Raw genomic sequence first — 2,266 nt, 5'->3', positions numbered from 1 at the left:
TAAAGGTTCTAGAAAAAGGTATAATTATTCGATAGCCAACTTTGAGCTGTTATATCTCCGGAATCAATGAACCGAATGCAATCAAATTTTGATCATTTATGACTTATATAATGAGCTATTACAAACATTTGACTAAACTTAAAATTCTTGTTACGTTTAAGTATGAGTTGTGAATATTACGTGTAGAAAAATTAGAATCGACTAGCACTGTTGTACGAATCACCTAACAAATACTGCTCCGCCGGCCATGGCTCAAGAAACCCCTGCGAAAATCATCAACCATCAATCGGCCGCACAACAAAAAATTATTACTCCCAGCACATATGAGCTCGCAAGTACATAGGTGAAAGAAGGCGCACGACTCCACACCTATCCGATCAGATGCAAGCGTAGGAAAACGATCGGCCTCGTGATCTCACTCGCAACGTGCGAGAGAGAAATTGCCCGAGCGCTAACACACACTCGCACAGCTGGCGAACGAGGACGCGAGCAAACTGGGGCGAGCAACGTTTTCCGTCGTCGTCGCATCGGCAGTCCCCATGGTGCGATCGGTCGGATCGGTTGGCACCGCGATCGAGTGTTCTTTTTGCAAACGATTGAGTGTTTTAGTGCCGGTGTAAGAAAGGAGTTTGATTGACCGCCATAGTCGATTGGCAAGCTGGTAGCGAACGATCGCGTGGTGACGCGCACCATTGCCGAGAAAACATCCGGACGTAGAAGGCATCAAAAGGTGAGCAAGACCCTCTCGAGTGCTAAGCAAAACCTCTAAACCACATCCCAAATCACTGCAGTTTGTCATCGACACGTGGCCAGACGGTGCCAAAGAGAGATTTACGGCATCTCCCTGTAAACAGCAGCGGGCGCAGATTCGGATTATTCGTACGGTGAGTCACACTACAGAAAATCGGCTAACTGGAAGCTAAACTTTGTGCGTTAATTAGATCAGCCGCTTTCGAAACCGACGGGCTCCGCCGATCACGTGAGGAACTTCTGGCATCAGGACGGGGACAAAACGATCAACAATAAGCACACCGTAAAAACCATTGTCTTTGGTGACGTTCGTGACATCAGCGGAGAATTGGGCGGTAGGTACGATTGGCAGTGCGAACAAAATGGCCGACTAACTGGATCCCAATTACAGGCCACCGATCACGGCACCGCAGGAGCTGCATAAGAACCTCGTGGCGACTGAGGTTGGATTTAGTTGCATTACGGCAAACACAACCAACGAGAAACCCCAATTGGGTAAGTTTAGCGGAGAATGGAGTGTGAGCATCCACTAACCCGTGGAACGACAGGGTTTTTTCGTTGCAGTCTCAAATCACTTGGCACACCGAAGGAAACTGAGCCACAACCAACGCCCAGGGGTTCTCAACACGCTCGCGGTGGATCAGCCCAAGCAACACTGGAGTTTTGCGTTTGGGGCAATCGAAAAAGACCGATCTGCGGCCACGCAGTCGCGGAACCCCCGGCGGGGATTGATTCTCGGTGGACGACCCAGGTGGCACAGGAGCCGCGTGCGCCAGAGGGCGCATAGCGCCGACACCCAGCAAGAATGCGTCGTTTTGCGGAGTTGGATGCGGCAAGAGCATGATGGCCGGTGTCGTGAGTACCGTATATTAGTTTAAATCACTATGTGTACAATAATAGAGTAGGACGGAAATCAGGCCTCGAGGTCAGAATCAGGAGTCAGGTGGTCATTATGACGTTCAATATGCGTATTTAGAATGAACAATTAGCTTTGTGATTGAGTTGGAGCCCTTAGCCCTCAGTGTTTGTGCCGAAACCCCTTTCGCTATTGGTAGTTGAGCTCTACCAAGTCGGGACACTTGCAACATTCTTTATACGAAAGAAAATTATAACGATTAGATTATTTTTCTAATATAATACCAATTTATCCAAAACTTCATCATCGTTTCAAAATTTGAGATAGTTATTATAGTTAATTTAAATTCCCTCTAATTGACTTGAATATATTTATATTTCAAAGGAAAGCAACCAAAAAGCCGGCATTAAATTGAAAATGTAATGGGATGCATATGAAAAATAGATATATTTACTAAAAAAAACATAGAATAAATGAAATCGCTGTAACTTTTTTTCTTATTAATAATTTCAAATTAGGTCAACTGTTTTTCAAAGTTCATTATATAAGTCATAAATGATCAAAATTTCATTGCATTCGGTTCAATGAATCCGGAGATATAACAGTTCAAAGTTGGCTATCGGATAATTATACCTTTTTCTAGAATCTTCATAACGTCGT

At 44.8% G+C, this 2,266-nt stretch overlaps 1 protein-coding gene across 1 annotated transcript; it reads left to right on the top strand.

The window, feature by feature from the left end:
- The first annotated feature begins 539 nt into the window (after window positions 1-539).
- LOC134285971 (uncharacterized) lies at window positions 540-1,658 on the top strand. Its single transcript, XM_062847531.1, has 6 exons — window positions 540-560; window positions 647-730; window positions 792-884; window positions 947-1,085; window positions 1,142-1,245; window positions 1,299-1,658. Exons 1-6 carry the CDS (start codon window positions 540-542, stop codon window positions 1,626-1,628), a joined length of 771 nt encoding a protein of 256 aa, XP_062703515.1. The 3' UTR covers window positions 1,629-1,658.
- Window positions 1,659-2,266: the final 608 nt, after the last annotated feature.

Source organism: Aedes albopictus, chromosome 2, assembly GCF_035046485.1.
Source record: "Aedes albopictus strain Foshan chromosome 2, AalbF5, whole genome shotgun sequence".
Taxonomy (NCBI): domain Eukaryota; kingdom Metazoa; phylum Arthropoda; class Insecta; order Diptera; family Culicidae; genus Aedes; species Aedes albopictus.
Note: the sequence above shows the minus strand (reverse complement) of the source record. Positions and strands in the feature narration are given on the sequence as shown.